This window comes from Meles meles, chromosome 9 (assembly GCF_922984935.1).
Source record: "Meles meles chromosome 9, mMelMel3.1 paternal haplotype, whole genome shotgun sequence".
NCBI classification, from domain to species: domain Eukaryota; kingdom Metazoa; phylum Chordata; class Mammalia; order Carnivora; family Mustelidae; genus Meles; species Meles meles.
Genome location: NC_060074.1, coordinates 67,740,579 through 67,754,702, shown reverse-complemented (window position 1 = coordinate 67,754,702; position 14,124 = coordinate 67,740,579). Strand labels below are relative to the sequence as shown.

At 41.3% G+C, this 14,124-nt stretch overlaps 1 protein-coding gene across 1 annotated transcript in view; it reads right to left on the bottom strand.

Moving 5' to 3' along the window:
* ERICH2 (glutamate rich 2) overlaps positions 1–5,420 on the bottom strand; it is a 39,264-nt gene extending 33,844 nt beyond the window's left edge. Inside the window, exons 1-2 of the mRNA XM_046018213.1 lie at positions 4,843–5,420; positions 4,672–4,717 (exon numbers count right to left, since the gene is read on the bottom strand). Of these exons, the coding sequence (XP_045874169.1) occupies positions 4,672–4,717; positions 4,843–5,420 (624 nt within the window). The remainder of the gene's footprint in view (positions 1–4,671; positions 4,718–4,842) is intronic.
* Positions 5,421–14,124: the final 8,704 nt, after the last annotated feature.

Genomic DNA, 14,124 nt, shown 5'->3' with positions numbered 1-14,124 from the left:
CCATACTGCCCAAATAGGATCAGTCAAATCCCTTCTTTTGAGCTCATGGACTGGGGATGCCCAAGGAAACAGAACTGGAAAGACAAAGGAAGAGAGAGTCTAGTCAACAGAGCTGTCCCTGACCAACTTTGCAGTTCCAGGATACAGTTCTGAGGACTGTCCTCCAGGTTTGCTGTATTCCCACAGGTATGATTTCTACAAGTATCCCTAGAATATGATATTATTCTACCTGCAACGGGAAGCAAGAGTCAGGCTTCATGATGGAGATGCTACATATTTAGCCAAGTAGGTAGTCAATAGAAGGGGAAGGAAGGAAGGGGAAGGAAGACACTGCTGTTGTCTTAGAAAATGGTAATATATGGAATGGGATATATATGTGGGAGCAAACCTGGAAAGTCATTAATTAACATGTGCAAAGGATGTGGGGTTTTAACCAGTAGTCAATGGAAAGCAAACCAAGGCTCTGAAGAAGCCAATCATATGATTACATCTATCTTAGAAAAGAAAGTCTGTGGAGGGTAAACCTGAAAGAGAATGGTAGGTGGGGAAACCAGTTACAAGGCCATTGAAATAGTCCAGAGCAGGGGCTGGAAAATTAAAGCTCATGAGCCAAATATGACTCATTGCATATATATATATATATATATATATATATATATACTTAAGATTTTATTTATTTATTTGACACAGAGAGAACACAAGCAGGCAGAGACGCAGGCAGAGAGAGAGGGGAAAGCAAAGCACACACCCCCCCAACTGAACAGGGAGCTTACCAACATGGGCCCCATGGGGCTCAATCCCAGGACTCTGTCTGGGCTCATGCCCAGAGGCCAATGGCAGACACTTAACCAACTGAGCCACCCAGGCACCCTCAATGCCTACTTTTATAAATGAAATTTCATTGGAATACAGACAATGTTTGTACATTGTCAAGGGCAGCTTTCAGGCTATAGTGGCAGAATCGAATGGTTACAACAAAGACTATATGACTTACAAAGCCTAAAATACATGTTATCTGGCCCTTTATGGAAAAAAAATTGCCAAACCCTAGTCCAGGGGAAAAAGTGGTGTACAAAGCCAGGAAGGTACACTTGGAACCAAAAGAGATGTAAAACTGAGGATCACTAGGCATAGAAGTGAGGGAGAAGAAAAGAAGTTGATGGTTCTCGTGTTGATGACTAGGATGAGGGTACCAGGGGAGGAACATTCTTGGGGGAGGTGTGGATAATGAGTTTGTTTTGGGGGAAATTCTGGGTTGGAGATGTCTGTAAGTCATCTGAAATCAAATGCTGTCCAGTTCTATAACAGAGAGTTAGAACTCAAGAGAAAAGATGATGTGTGGGATAGCTGTGAAAAAATGCAAACGGATGGCATGGCCCATGTAGAATAAGACAAGGCCCAGGAGAGAAATACCTGGGAAATACCAACATTTAAGAAGCAAGTGGAGTAAAAGAATAAGTCAAGGAAATGCCCATAAGCAATATGTAGACAGATAACTACAGAGTGGTGGAATGATCATATCACCAGGATAGAAGTTTCTGGAGAGCACAGACTGGTTCTTATTCATGAGTATGGGTCTTATACCATTTTAAAGGCACTCAGATATTGAATAAATGAATAAAACCACTGGAATCATATAAGTAATTTAATTGGCTTAGAATACTCGTATAATTAAAAAGAATGGCCCACGGAATTGGGAGGGATGATTCTGAGAAGAGAGTTGGGAAAAAGCAGGTATAGATTTATTTTTATTATGAAAAAAATTCTGAATGACTAATATAGAAAAATGGGTAGTATTCATCAGAAAATAAATGTGTACCATTACATATTAAAAATGTACATGACAAAGTGATTTATAAAGGTGTAATTATGGGATTATATGTGTTTGAAAATATTGTTTATTTTGTAAATTAAAATGTACATTGGGGGTCAGGATAGGGGTCATTGTGGGCTCATTTCTTCTTTTTCTTTTTTAAGATTTTATTTATTTATTTGAGAAAGAACAAAAGAGAGATCACAGGTGGAGGTGAGGTGCAGAGGGTCAGAAGGAGAAGCAGACTCGCCTCTGAGCAGGGAGCCCAACATGGAGTTCGATCCCAGGACCTCGGGATCATGACCTGGGTGGAAGGCAGACACTTTACCGACTGAGTCACCAAGTGCCCCAATTATGGGCTCATTTCTAAAAGAAAAGGATTAGTTATTGACTTCTTTGCTATATTAGTCTGGGCTCTTGGTTGCAAGTTACAGAAACCATACTCAAGTTAGCTTAGGCAAAAGAAGAAAAGGGTTGGCTCACAGAATCCAAGAGTTAGATACCCAAGTTGTGCGGAAGTCAGAACAGTAAATACAGCTGTGTTCAAGGAGGAGCATGGGGGTTTTCCCTGTTCATCTCAGCTTCTCCCTGCAGATGGACCTCATTCTTCTCTCACTGCAGACAGATTTTCTATACATGGTACAAAACACGACTTTTATGTGATATAGTTGTAGCCTTTTAGAAAAATTGACTCAAGAAAAACACCAGTCAAAGGCCCAATTAGTTCAGCTAGGTTTTTTGTTTTTTGTTTTTGGCTACAAAGAACAGAAAAACTCACATACCACATAAATTGGTGCTCAATAAATATTTGTTGAATAGGAAGGAAGAAAGCAAAAGAAAGTATTAAACTAGATCTTTGCTATCCAATATGGTAGCCCCTAGACATATGTAGCTGTTAAACACCTGAAATGTGATTGGATCAATTTAAAATATACACACCAGATTATAAGGACTTAGTCCTTAAAAAAGAACAGAAAACATCCCATTCCCTTACTCCTCTGGCTAAATGTTCACTAACCAGCAGTCAATAGGCCACATAGGTTTTATCTGGATTTTCTAGGTTTCAAAAAACCTTTCATAAAATGAATTAGAGCATTCAAAATTCAGATTTCACAAAATTTTCATTTTAGGTTTCTCTTGTAATACTGGAAGATACGTACATGTTCCTCCATCCCATTTGTGCAATTACTTTATTCTTTTGGGCTATTTGTTTTTAAAAGTCACCTACTATTCTAATAGGCAAAGAATGAATTAAGAAATAGCCACATGCTCAGGCCCTGCTACTGTGATGAGGAGGGAGCTGATTACGCACAGTCCTCCATCCTGGGGAAGCCTACTGTGGACACAATAGGATTCGGGGGCAATCTTCATTGCATAGTCTCAAACGTGTATAAAAATGGTTTCAATGACCTTCTACCATTTACATTCATATTTAAAAGTGATGACATGGGGCACCTGGGTGGCTCAGTCCTTAAGCATCTGCCTTAGGCTCAGAGTCCTGGGATCAAGTCCCGCATCTGACTCTCTGCTCAGCAGGAAGACTGCTTCTCCCCCTCCCATTCCCCCTGCTTGTGTTCCCTCTCTATCAAATAATAAATAAAATCTTTAAAAATAAATAAATAAGAGTGATGACATACAAATTTTATATATTTCTTTTACAGTATAATGTAGAGCTAGGAGCCCAGACTCCAGAGTCAGACTGTCTACGTTCAAATCTCAGCAAATTATTGTGAACTTGAGCCAGTTCCTTAACCTATTTTTCACTTTCCTCAACTGTAAAATGAGGACAAAATACTACCCACTTCATGGTTATTGTGAAGATTAATATAAATATCTAATAATAAATAACAGCACCTATCTCCTACTACAGTTATAATTAGGAGGAAACAATTCAAAAGACATTTTCAGTGCCCTTTTCAGGTTTATTTTAAAAAAAGCACTTCCAAGGGTTTCTTGGGGTAGGAAAAAACTGGCCCAATTCACCTATGCCCTTTGGGAAGGAAAATGATAAATTTATAATTATGCCCTGTGTTAATTTAAGTGCCACAGCAGCTCAGTGCAGAGTAGTTTGAGTAATCAAAGGCCACACATCTTGATTTTGGAAATCTCAAGTCAATTTCGTCACCTCACAGAAGGCTGAAGACTGGACCTTAGAAGAGATTGATCCACTGTTAGCTCCTCATTTTACATAATATAAAAGCACGGCCCGGGGAGGTTCAATGATTTACTCAAATTCCACAAGAATTTTTTATTTATGGTCGAGCAAGTTAAGTCTAACAAGTAATGACATCTTTACAGTCAGTGAATGCTGGCTCCTACTGGTCATTAAGCTGTTTCCCAAAAAATGTAAGAAGAAAAAAAAAACAGATAAAAGGGAAAAAAAAGGTTTTTTTAAAAAAAGGAGGTGGAAGGGGCGCTTGGATGGCTTGGTGGGTTAAAGCCGCTGCCTTCGACTCAGGTCATGATCCCAGGATCCTGGGATCGAGCCCCGCATCAGGCTCTCTGCTCAGCAGGGTGCCTGCTTCCTCCCCCGCCCTGCCTGCCTCTCTGCCCACTTGTGATCTCTGTCTGTCAAATAAATAAAATCTTAAAAAAAGGAGGTGGAAGCTTGGGGGGTAAGGATGGAGTGAAGCAGCTGGAAGCTCTGAGATGCAACAAGGATGTTTTCACTGTTGGGGGGGGGGTGGGGGGAGTAGTTTGCGCACGCGAACTGGCTGGTCCGAGAATGGTGGTCAGAACTGCCCAGTTATCACTCACACCCACGTACACACAAAAGACTACACCCCTTCCTGAGTGCCTGACTACAGCCAAAGGAGGAATCCAAGTCCCAGATGCACCAGCAGCGGCGTGGAGCCTACCTTCTCGCGCGCCGCCTCGGCAGCCACAGAGCTCCGAAGCGCGAACCTGGAGGGGGCAGAAAAGTTTGCGCGTTCAGGCGCGCGGCCTGGGGGAGTCGGAGGCCAGGGCTGGGTCTGTCCGCACGCGAGGCTGGGGAGAGGGCGACCCTCAGTCGCCGCAGTGCCTCTTACCCGCTCGTGATCCTCTCACACCGCCGGTCCGCAGGGCAGACACCGAAGGCCAGCCCAGCTTGCGGGTTGCGCGAAGTTCGGTGCGGGGAACCAGAGACACAGCGTCGCCATGGAGATGAGACCGCAGGCTGCTGGAGCCGGGGGAGCAGCGGAGAGCAGAGGCGGAAGGAGCGCTCGGGCGGGGGCGGGGCAAGCTGGGAGAGCGGCTGAGGGGCGGGGAGGAGGCGGGACGCGCGGGGGTAGCGCTGGAGGACGCGGGACCCGAGAAGCCGAGCGGGACGAGCCTCCTGCTGGCCGGCCTGGCAAACCTGAGGAGGCGGTGCAAGCCCGGAACGGGGCAGAGGGGGTGGGGCGGGACGAGCCTGGGGCGGGTCTGAGGGGCAGGGCGGGGGCGGGGCGGGGGCGGAGCAAGCTCGGGGAATCACAAAGGGAGCGGGACGAGAAATCCGGGTTCGGGGGAGTCCAGCTGTTCCGCCGCTCTGCGCATCAGGTGTACAAAATCTCGGACACACGTCCGCATTTGCACACGTTACTTTGAGAAATGAAGAAAGGAGAGGGATTGGAATGTCATTGTCCATACCTGATCCTTTTCTTGTCAGGGAGAGGGAAAAGGAGGGGGTGTGTGGCCTCGTTCCTGTTTTAAACTTGTGAAGTGAAAGAAGTCTTGAGTTGGGAGAGAGGTTTATCCCTAGATGTGGATGAACAAATGTCGCCTGCAGGACTTGGTCCCAAACTTGAGGTCGCCCCAAGAAAATTAAGAATCCTGGGAGTCTTGGACCCTCCTCTTCCACCTGCGGGGGGCGGGGGAGCAAGTCCTAGGATGTGAAATTGACCTCAGCCAATGAGAGGTTTTACGTCCTAAATAACTGTTTGGGTCACAAAAGGGGGTGGGGGGGCACTTCTATTAGAAAATTCTAATTGTCCCTCAAGGGTGGCTTCTAGGAAAGAATTGTCTGCTTTTCTCCACTTGGGATGGAGAGGTCTCTAGGATCGATTTGTTGCTAGGCAATAGGTTTTAAAGGATGCCCGTTTGTTGGAATCAAATCTGGATTCAAATTTCACTAAGTAGCCACATGATCTGAGGTATAATAGCTATTTAGCCTCTGGGGTTAGGTACCTTTTTGGGAATATGTACTTTGGTAGATTGTGTGCTTCAAATAACAAAGAATATAAAGCTCTGACATGTAGAAGATGCTTTAAAAAATGGTGAATTTTATCATCATCCTCATCAAAATTGACAAGCTTGGACCATTTCAGGAACCAAGGATATAGAGACTTAGTTATCTTTAAATTATCTTAATCATCTGTCCATGTTCACTCAATCTCTTTGGATTCCTGCATGAAGGGAAGGAGGCAAAGGAAAAAAAAAGCCAGAATGGAAATTTTTTTTAAGATTTCTTTTTTTTTTAAAGATTTTATTTATTTATTTATTTGACAGACAGAGATTACAATAGCCAGAGAGGCAGGTAGAAGGAGAGGAGGAAGCAGGTTCCCGCTGAGCAGAGAGCCTGATGTGGGGCTCTATCCCAGGACCCTGAGACCATGACTTGAGCCGAAGGCAGAGGCCTTAACCCACTGAGCCACCCAGGCACCCCTAGAGTGGAAATTTTTTAAGAGCTCAATGAGTTATTGACAAATACATACCCAGTTTGATAAAGACATAGAAAACTACTATCTCCACTATTACAGGAACACCATTACATCACTGACGTGTTAAGTTTGAAGCCTTTTTATTCAAGGAAGACAAAGGGAAATTCATTATATTTTTCTATCAATACCCTTAAAACATTAGTTTTGATGAATTTGCTTAGTACTGATAAATGAGTAATGTCTGACTGGCTAGCCCCATTATCCTACTTCACAGAGATGTTACGAAAGCTCATATTTAACTGATCAAACTTCCTCTTCCTACCCCTCTTTCCCCCAACAGAAGAGCTCAAGTCCATTTGTAGATGCAGTGTTTTCAATGTTTATTTATTGTTTCTGAAAGAAGGGGCAAAAATGGTTTAACGACCTTGGAGAATAAATGTATTATCTCTTAAGTGATTACTTAAGGGGCGCCTGGGTGGCTCAGTCATTAAGCTTCTGCCTTTGGCTCAGGTCATGAGTGCAGGGTCCTGGGATCGAACTGCATCAGCTGCTCAGCTGGAAGCCTGCTTCTCCCTCTCCCACTCCCCCTGCTTGTTTTCCCTCTCTTACTGTGTCTCTCTCTGTCAAATAGATAAATAAAAATCTTTAATAAATAAATAAATATATTATCTCTATCTCTCTATTATCTCTAGACTATCTCTATGTCTAACGGGTTAGACAGATCTGGCTTCCACCTTGGGCCTCAGGGTCTTCAAATACAAAGTGCAGGATAATAACACTATTAGCCCTGGTAACCTAGAACATGAAATGAGAGAGAATAAGTCTCTGATAGAGCATGGCACATGGCAATTGATCAATAACACTTAGTTATTGCTACTTATACTGTAATATTATATATATGAATAAAATTACCTATTTCCAGGATAGCTGTAAGGATTAAAGATCATTTAGGTAAAGTGCCTATTTGAACCCATGATGGTTATTTTGTTTCCCTCTGATGAAAAAATATCACATTTCATCTTTGCATAACTTTAGAAATAATTCACCTCCCTCTATAACCTCTGTGCGGAAGTAAGTTATCACTGGTGTAATACTCAGCAGTAGAGTATAGTTTAGTTCTGGCTCCTGCATTCAGGCCACTGAATAAATTGCTCAAAGTATCTATGTAGTAAGGATTTGTTCCGACAAAGTGAAGAAACAAACTCAAACACCCATCCAAATACTGAATCACCCCATAACAACTATCTCTTATTACACTCTATGTTTTTCACTTATTTTTTTACATTCTATATTTTTTAATGGATAAATTTTTATTACAGATACGAATGTTAGCAGAACATCATAAAAAGTTCAACATTTGATGTTTTTCTGATTACAAAAGTAATACATGTTCATGACAGAAAATTTGCAACATAGAAGCACAAAGAAAAAAATAAAAACCACTTCAGTCAGTAATTGTTTTCCTTCTAGCCATTTCGTGTGCATGTATTTGTAAAGTTTGTATTGTGCACACATTGTTAGCATTTCTCTTTGCTTAACATTCTCTCCAATTTCTTAACATTTCCCTGATATCTTTTAAAAGTCTTCAACTGGGGCACCTGGGTGGCTCAGTTGGTTAAGTAGCTGCCTTCGGCTCAGGTCATGATCCCAGGGTCCTGGGATCAAGCCCACATCGGGCTCCCTGCTCAGTGGGAGCCTGCTTCTCCCTCTCCCTCTTCCTCTGCCTGCTGCTCTGCCTACCTGTTCTCTCTATCTCTCTGTCAAGTAAAAAAAAAAAAGTCTTCAAAATGTTTTTTAATGGCCATGTAATTTTATATAATACATATAAGCCATAATTTATTCATAATTTATTCAATCAGTTCCCAATGTGGAAATTCCAACTTTTCTCTGGTAATTCTTTAAGAACATTTATTGAGTGCTTGCTATATACTAGGCATTGTGCTAGGCATAAAACTCAAGTAGTGGACAGTAACTATAAAAAGGTTTTGATGAAAATCTTTGTAAATAAATCTTTGATAGCATCTTTCATTCTTAAACTAAATTCCTAGGATGATGAAAACAGAACTTCAAAAAGCATTTTCCCAGCTTCAAAGGCAGACTTAAGAAATAAAATTCTGAACTGTAAAATATTAACTTTTTGGAAAATTACCAAAAACAGAATTAATATTTATTTTGTGCCAAGTGTGAACTTACTCAGAAGATGCTTTCTCCTTAGTGGCTGTGAAACATCAAGGGTATTTGAAGTGTATTGACTTTGGCTTCTACCTCTAATTCTTTCCAGGATTTGCAGGTTTTCACAATAGTGTGAGATTGTTTGAAGTATATGCAAAGTGCCCTATTTCCTCCTTTCACTGTTAAAATGTTAACTATTTTATTTCCAGCTTTCCTCTTGTAAACATAAGGCTTTTTTTTTAACATCTGTTTTATTTACTTTCCCATGTGAAACATTTTGTATCTTCACACTTTTTAACCTGAAAGCAGATTTCTTTCTTCTAAACCCAAGTTACAGGATATACTATATTGTATGTAAAAGACACTGAATTTAACATATCCTTTAGTTAATTTTGGTCAAGAAGCATCATGTAAATTAACCAATGTATTTAGGGGATTTCATAATAGAGATTAAAAGCAATAACTACTCCCCAACACACATACATACACACCCCTTACTAATCTTTGACAATTGCATATTTATCTATAAGGTGGATCCATATTAAAAAGCCATTTGTGGATTAAATACAGTCAAATCATGACAACTTTATATGGTTCCATCTATGTAAATATTTCATTAACCAGTTTATAATTTTTCAACTCTCTCCAAATATTGAACTTCCTGATTGTCATACTGAGAATATCCTTTATCATTGTGCAAGGATTGTGTTTATTCGACTTTCACAAATATTGGAATCTAGTCAGGAGAGGGCCATAAAATGTTTGTCTATTATTGCAAAGACAGTAGAGGGAGCCTGGAGCCAAAACATTATTTTAAGCCTCACATTAATGATGATTGTCTTCCAGTTCTTGACATGTGGATGAATTTAAATACTAGTATATACGTGAAATAGCAATCTTAAAAAAGAAAAAAAGTTGTAGTTAAGTAATCACTTTTTTTCCCAAGATTTTATTTATTTGACAGAGAGAGAGATAGCAAGAGCAGGTACACAAGCAGGGGGAAGTGGAAGAGGGAGAAGCAGGCTTCCCATGGAGCAGGGAGCCTGATGAGAGGCTCAATCACAGGACCCAGGGATCATGACCTGAGCTGAAGGCAGACGCTTAACAACTGAGCCACCCAGGTACCCCTTAAGTAATTACTTTAATAGATGGGCAGGGTAATGTTGGCTGCCAGTTCAGGCTAAGTCCCATCAGGGTTCACACTGGAACCACCCTGAATCCCATTGCTTTCTGCTCTTCTCTGCATGATGCTGGAGCCTGCACATGCCACGATGACATATCTGGGCTCCACAGTTTTCCCCTTTCACTCCATAATTAGATCACCCATTTCTGTGAGGAGTCTATCATGATTATTTCATTGGAACCTCATAATATGTTACCATCTCCAGTGGTAGGTCTTAATTTAAAGTAACTGTAGTTTAGCAGATCACTTCCTCCAGACATGTAAGGAGGCACTTTGATCCTGTCCTCAATCATATCCTTCTAGAAAAAAAAGTTTCTAATAAATTACCATAAATTACCAATTGTTTCACAGAATGGGAAATTTCATTAACATTAATTTTAAAAATGTTGTCTCTTGCTGATCTCTCCTCAACCATCTTCATCCTCTGCCCAATCTTTTTTTTTTTTAAGATTTTAAAAATTTATTTGAGAGAGAGCGTGCATGAGGGAAATGCATGGGGGAGGGGGAGAAGCAGAGGGAGAGGGACAAGTGGACTCTGCGTTGAGCACAGAGCTTGATGTGGGGCCTTGATGTCAGGACCCTGAGATCACGACCTGAGCCGAAATCAAGAGTCAGATGTTCAGCCAACTGAGCCACCCAAATGCCTCGTCTCTGTCCAGTCTTTTGCTAATCCTCTTCACCATGGTGTTATAAAGGGGTCCCCAAGGTAATTGGTGGTGTCACCACTATTCGCTGTAGAAAGTCCCTGAGGTAATGTGAATCCGTAAATATAGAGATAAGATGGAGGAGAACTTCCGTATTCTAAAACCTAACAGGAATCCACAGAGCATAGGTAGAATCAATTTGCTATGGGAGGGTTTCCTAAACTGATGATAAGGGGAAATTCTTCTGCCACGCTAATAACATACAGAATAAAAAGCCTTTCGCTGGGGGAAACTAGCTGTTTAACTGTTAAACTGTTAAACAGGTTTTGTTTGTTTGTTTTGCTTAACATAGAACATCTCCAGGCTTTAATATGCTAATGTACTTTGTCAGTCTCTCAGAGGGAGATTTTAAATGTACAGCCTTTCTCAAATTTATTTGACCAGGGAATTTCACATCTTTTCTTAGCGTCATTTGGGAACTCTTGGAACACCAGACACTTCCTCTGTGACTTGAGGATAGCTCCAAGTGAGAAAAATCCCCTGTCCTCCCCAAATTTCTTATTTTTCTAAGTAAACTCTGTTAACTCTGTTTACTTAGAGACATGAGGCTTGAACTCACAACCCTGAGATCAAAAGTCAGTCTACCAACTGAGCCAGCCAGGCGCCCCTTATCCCTCTGCAATTTAATCAGGAATCAGCTAACCTAAAATTGTAATGGAAAAAGCAAACAAATCTGTGAATTTTAGCCAACTATATACTGAAATGAAGAGTGATACTGTAAAAACTAAATACAAATACGATTTTTCATGAAAGCTAGAAAAACAAATGTTGGAAAAATCCCTTTAGATTATAACCTTCTATTGTTTTTTTCTTAATTACATTTTTTCCCCTTCAGTTAATAAACAAGCTTAAATCAAATAGCTTAAAACAGAATGAGCCAAAACCCAAAACACTTGGCACTTAACAGTGTCCTCTTTCTCCCTGCGTGGATTCTCTTTGCACATCAGTCTTTGCTCAGCATGCTGCAGAAACTTCTCTGGGAAATGGGGTCAGATTCAATGGGGTGCCTTCCTGGTTCTTCTCTTACTAGAGATCTCTGCTGCGTCTGACATAGCTACCTCTCACCCTTTTTGAAATACTAGTATTCTAGCTTTCACACACCTTTCTTCCAGTTCTCCTTATGCATGGGCTGCTTTATAGTGCTTTCTGCCTCTGCCTACCCTCCACAACCTTGGTGTGCCCCCACGATCCCCTCCCCATGCCAGGCTGCACGGGTTCTCTATGGATTTCATCTACCCACATGTGGACTAGTTCCTTTATCACCTACATGCTGACTAGTGGTAAACCTTCCACTGAGCTCCAAGCTCATATATTCTACCTACGCACTTGGACGTACCTTAGGCACCTCAGATACCGGCACCTGTCTAAAACCGAACTTAACAACTTTCCCTCTGCCCTAAATGTCTCTAAGTTTGTGTGTGTGTGTGTGTGTGTGTGTGTGTGTTTTAGGATTTTATTTGTTTATTTGACAGAGATCACAAGTAGGCAGAGAGGCAGGCAGAGAGAGACGGGGAAGCAGGCTCTCTGCTCAGCAGGGATGTGGGGCTCAATCCCAGGACTCCGAGATCATGACCTGAGCTGAAGGTGGAGGCTTAACCCACTGAGCCACCCAGGTGCCCCTGTATCTGAGTTTTTATGACTTTCATGTCATTAAATCCAATAGACCATTTTCATCTCATCTTATTTGACCTGGCCGCCATATTTAATACCGTTGGCATTCCCTCATTCACAAAACACTCCTTGGTCTCTGCAGGTCTATTGCCTGTTGTTGTGATGCAATACATTTTTCTGATTTTTCTCCCCATCTTTTTGGCTACCACTTTTGAGGGAGGCCTCTATTGTTACTTTGCCCATTATTTAAATATTGGAGTTTTTCAAGATTCTTTCCTGGGTTCCTGCATTGGTGGTCTACTGCCACACAGCAAACCACCTCAAAACTATATCAAAAACTAGTGATGTACTGTATGTTAACTGAATAATAAAAAAAAGCAGAATGACTTAAAAATAGAATATATTTTTTTAAAAAACAAAACAGCAAATATTTTATTTGTTCATGATTCTGTGGGTCAGCAATTTGGGCTTGGTTTGAGTAAGCAACCATGATCTTCATGTCATTCTGCTCCTCATGAAGCTATGTCATCTGATGGTGACCGGAGGCCCAAATAATCTAAAATGACCTTACTCACCTGTGTGGTGGATAGTGATGGCTGTTGGCTGGGTCTCCCTCTCATCATCAGTTATCCTCATGAAGGCTAGTCTGGCTTCCTAACATGGTAGTCTCAAAAGCAAGAGCAGAAGCTGCAAGGCCTGTTGATATCTAGGCTCAGATTCCCAAGTTATGTCACTATATGCTATTTGTCAAAGCAGATGGGAAACAAAATCACATTATAAAGAATCACACAAACCAGGATGAGAGGAGCATATGGCCATTTAAAAAAATTTTTATTTATTTTTTATTTTTTATAAACATATAATGTATTTTTATCCCCAGGGATACAGGTCTGTGAATCGCCAGGTTTACTCACTTCACAGCACTCACCATAGCACATACCCTCCCCAATGTCCGTAACCCTCTCCCAACCCCCTTCCCCCAGCAACCCGCAGTTTGTTTTGTGAGATTAAGAGTCACTTATGGTTTATCTCCCTCCCAATCCCATCTTGTTTCATTTATTCTTCTCCTCCCCCCCAATCCCCCATGTTGCATCTCCACTTCCTCATATCAGGGAGATCATATGATAGTTGTCTTTCTCTGATTGACTTATTTCACTAAGCATGATACCCTCTAGTTCCATCCACGTCGTCGCAAATGGCAAGATTTCATTTCTTTTGATGGCTGCATAGTATTCCATTGTGTATATATACCACCTCTTCTTTATCCATTCATCTATTGATGGACATCTAGGTTCTTTCCAAAGTTTGGCTATTGTAGACATTGTTGCTATAAACATTTGGGTGCATGTGCCCCTTCGGATCACTACGTTTGTATCTTTAGGGTAAATACCCAGTAGTGCAATTGCTGGGTCATAGGGTGGTTCTATTTTCAACATTTTGAGGAACCTCCATGCTGTTTTCCAGAGTGGTTGCACCAGCTTGCATTCCCACCAACAGTGTAGGAGGGTTCCCCTTTCTCCGCATCCTCGCCAGTATCTGTCATTTCCTGTTAATTTGTTAATTTTAGCCATTCTGACTGGGGTGAGGTGGTATCTCATTGTGGTTTTGGTTTGTATTTCCCTGATGCCGAGTGATGTGGAGCACTTTTTCATGTGTCTGTTGGCCTCATATGGCCATTTTTTACAGTATACTACAACCCCCTTCCCTTCTTACTCTGTGTTCATTTCCTAACAGATTTCATCCATTCATTTGGCTTATTGTCCTTTGATACACCATCAGTAACTTCATTATATATGTCTCCTTCTCAGACCTCACCTCTAAACTCATATAGCATGTACCTTCTTGACCTCTTCACTTGGATATATCAATGGTACTTCAAGCTCAATAACTCTACTACAGAACTTGTCTTCCACCAGAAATGCACCCTCTCCCAGTGTTCCCTATCTTAGTGAGTACAGCCCTTCTCAAGAAGCCTGGGGAAAATTCCTCTTTTTTATTCCCCATTTCCATTCCATAACCCAG